Source organism: Eurypyga helias, unplaced genomic scaffold (assembly GCF_000690775.1).
Source record: "Eurypyga helias isolate BGI_N326 unplaced genomic scaffold, ASM69077v1 scaffold41601, whole genome shotgun sequence".
NCBI lineage: Eukaryota > Metazoa > Chordata > Aves > Eurypygiformes > Eurypygidae > Eurypyga > Eurypyga helias.
The window spans coordinates 289-3,874 of record NW_010233542.1 but is presented as its reverse complement, the minus strand read 5'-3'; the positions used below and the strand labels follow the sequence as shown (position 1 = coordinate 3,874).

At 55.2% G+C, this 3,586-nt stretch overlaps 1 protein-coding gene across 1 annotated transcript; it reads left to right on the top strand.

Moving 5' to 3' along the window:
- The first annotated feature begins 396 nt into the window (after positions 1 to 396).
- KDF1 (keratinocyte differentiation factor 1) lies at positions 397 to 3,110 on the top strand. The gene is given in 4 exon segments (XM_010161760.1): positions 397 to 934; positions 937 to 1,488; positions 2,358 to 2,432; positions 3,028 to 3,110. Coding segments are annotated over 4 exon segments (1,248 nt in total).
- The last annotated feature ends 476 nt before the right edge of the window (positions 3,111 to 3,586 follow it).

Here is a 3,586-nt window from a genome sequence, read left to right as displayed (position 1 = left end):
CCTGGGCTAGTGGAAGGTGTCCCTGCCCATGGCAGGGGGTGGGGCTGGGGGGGGTTTAAGTTCCCTTCCCACCCAAACCATTGCATGATTCTGTGAAAATTAGTCCTTTTAAAACATACCTCCTCTGATTCACACATCTTCGGAAAGGAAGCAGCAAAACTAGAGTAGCGGAGAACCCTGACACACGCGCTGGATCCCCTCTATGCTACAAGTGAGAGCAGCGTAATGCAAACCATTTCTGTAAATAATTGAAACACTGAGTTTGAGAATCACTGGATTTGAAAGTTGGGTGGGCCAGCACCTCTGTGGAACGACATCTGGCTAGGGTAACGCTGGTGACAAGTGCTTGCTTTGACTTCAGACCTCCTCCTTCCCCAGGTGCCTGAGCGGTGAGCCATGCTGGGCCGGAAAAGAGGACTCCCCCACGACCTGAACAGCCACCGCCAGCTGAACCAGTCCTGCCAGGAGGCCGTGCCCCTGCGGACCCGACCATCCAAGGAGACGGATGTCAGCTTGGAGGTGTTCAGCGGCTCTACGCCTGAGATCAGACAGAGCCGCAGCAGAGCCCAACAGATGCGGGATAGGAAGGGTCGCAAAGCTGACCTCAAAGACTTGAACGGGAGAGAGACAGAAACAATTACCTTTATTTCTGGCACAGCAGAGGTTCCCCCAACCCAGAGCTTTTGCTGTTCCTTTCTGTCTCGGGCCTGGAACACGTACAAGGCCGTTTTCTGTTGTATAGTGACCTGTGGGGGCTGTTTTCAGGACTGCAACGTCTGTATCCCCTATTCTGGGCCCTCCGAGACCTCCACTGATGACGGAAAGAACGGAGATTACAATGGGCGGCTGCCAAACAGCCCCGCCAACGTCTCTCCCACCGAGAAGAATGGGAACCAGATCAAAAAGTCCAGCATGGGCAGCAGTTTCAGTTACCCAGTTTTTTGAAGTGCTTTCCTGTCTAACAAAACAGGAGCCCCAGCCACCACCTGGAAGCGGATTCATGCTGCAAAGAGCTGCTGCCAGAGAAGCCCTTCAGGAACAGCATCGAAAAGCCACCACTCCCCAGCAGCCACCGGAGTTCGGAGGAGTATTACTCCTTCCACGAGTCCGACCTGGACATCAGCGAGCTGAACGGCTCCATGTCCAGCAGGGAGATCGACATCCTGATCTTCAAGAAGCTGACGGAGCTCTTCAGCGTCCACCAGATCGACGAGCTGGCCAAGTGCACGTCAGACACTGTCTTCCTGGAGAAGACCAACAAGATCTCGGACCTCATCAACAGCATAACTCAGGACTACAACCTGGATGAGCAGGATGCTGAATGCAGGCTGGTCCGAGGCATCATACGCATCAGCACCCGGAAAAGCAGGGTCCGGCCCCATATTTCTATCCCAGCCAGCCAGAGCCACGAGGAGAAGTCCAGCAGAGGCAACGCACCCGACAGCGGTAACGAAACGATGCTGGAGTCCATGGTCATCAGCCAAGACGGTACGTGCGGGTTCATGGGAGAGGGTTATGGAGCTGCGGCAGCGGAGCAGGGTCGAAAGCTGTGTCTGTCTTCCACCTGGGCTTATTTTCCCGGGATGTGTGAAGGGAGGTCCTTACGTATTACTGGAGACCTCTGCTTCTCGCCGGTCACCGCTGTGGCTTTCTTGATAGTATCTTCCCCTCAGTGAAGTTTGCTTATTCTGCTGCTTTGGCCGTGATTCTGGCTCACCTCTGTGCTGGGCAGGAAGACCGTGAGTCAAACTTAACTGGTACGACCGGACAAGCTGGCTTGTGCCAGAGGATGTCCAGTTACCGAGCTGGCTCTCGCCCTCGTGCTCTGCCAGCGCTCTCTGCTCATGCCACCCCTAGCCCGCCGCGATAGAGCACCTCCCTGGAGCTGAGACTTCCTCCACACCGTGGGGTGAGGGGCAGCCAGGAAATATCCCTGCAAAGAGCCGGGAAGGGCTGTTGCCGCAGTGTGAAAGCCTCGAGGCTCTTTCAGGGATGTTGTCCTTGTCTGGAGCAGCCTGAAGTGACTGACCTCCAGAACGGGTTCTAAGAGAGTTTGTTGTAAGGAAAAACCCAAAAAGCTCCCAGGAAAGAGTCTGGGAGGCCAGGAGACATCCAGAAGTGACGGAGGGAACTGGGTGGCTGTTGTGGCTTAGCAGTAAGGCTGCTGTCACTTCCTGGTCGTTAAGGACCATAAAGGCAGCGGTGGGAGCATCTGACGAACCAGACTCTACCTCCCCCTTTACCCAAGCACGGTGCCTTCCGAAGGAAACCCCCTGCATTCCCTGACAGGGATCCTTACTCTCGAGTCACCCCTGCCCATCCTTTCCTGTCTCAGGCCCTCTTGGTTTGCATTCCAGATTTAGCCGTGCAGATATCGGAAGAAACGCCAGCAGACGTGATAGCCAGGAACATGAGGCGGCACAGCAGCGCAGGTAACAAACCTGGCGAGGGGTCTTGGCTGCAGCAGCATCACAGGAGCCAGGGGAAACCTCTTGTGTTGCATACGCCTGCGGTTTTCACCCCCTGCAAAGGCTGAGCTGACGCCTGCCTCGAAGGCTGGGGACTGCCCGGGGTGGTGGGTCCTTCTGAAGGAGAATAAATCCAAGTCTGGAGTGCTCTCTGTCCGTGCACAGGACTTGGTGTGAGAGCTTTCAGTCTCGGGGTGTCCTGATACAAGTTTTGGGGGCTGTATTTGGGGTGTGACTGGCTAAGGTCACAGCTGGGCGATCCTGGGAACTGTGCAAAAGGGAAGCAGGGGGGAGTGTGGGGCTGTCCCCTGAGTGCCGATCCTCGTGTTCTGCTCCAAAGAGCAGCCCGGGGCTAAAAGACAAGTTTTCTCCTGCATAATGACAGAGCTGGCCTCGAAGATGGCTAAATACGGGCAGGGTTGTTCCCTGCCTGTGGGCTTTGGGTGGCTTCCTCCTCCCTCATGATACACAAAGCCTTTGTGGCAGTTGCTTGCCTAACTGCCAGGCTGCCACAGTTCACGTTGTCTAATGTCACCATCTCTTCTCTTTCCTCTCCAAGGCTCTCCAACAAGCAGAAATTCCTCTTTCCAAGACACAGAGACTGACTCCTCTGGGGCACCTCTGCTTCAGGTGTATTGTTAAGGACCCAAAGCAGCAGGCAGGCATGCCAAGGCGTTGCTGCCATCACGTTTCTCCTCTTCCAGTATGGAGTGTCCTATGCCACTTCACCCCCCCACGCCCCCCCAAGTCTGCCCTGGTCCTTTGTTGAAGCCAAATTCCTCCTGCTGTCTGAATTTCACTGGATTTGTATCTCTTTTTATGGTTTTTTGGACAACGTAGGACATCAAGGAAGTGAACTGTGGAGCTAACGAACCTGGGAGGTGGAATATGTGCCCAGGGAGGAGAAGAAGGACAAGGAAGTATCAGATAACTTGTGCCTCTATGATTCCATACCTCGTAGTTAGCTTCAGCAACCTCAGCGGCCCAGCCCTTTCCACGCTCCGAGAACCTGTTGTACGCTTCTTGCTCTGGCGCTGCAGACCTTGACTCGGGTAGGGGATAACGGGCTGGTGTCTCTGTGCCGATGCGGAGGTGAAGGCCAAGCGCCTGCTCTCTAG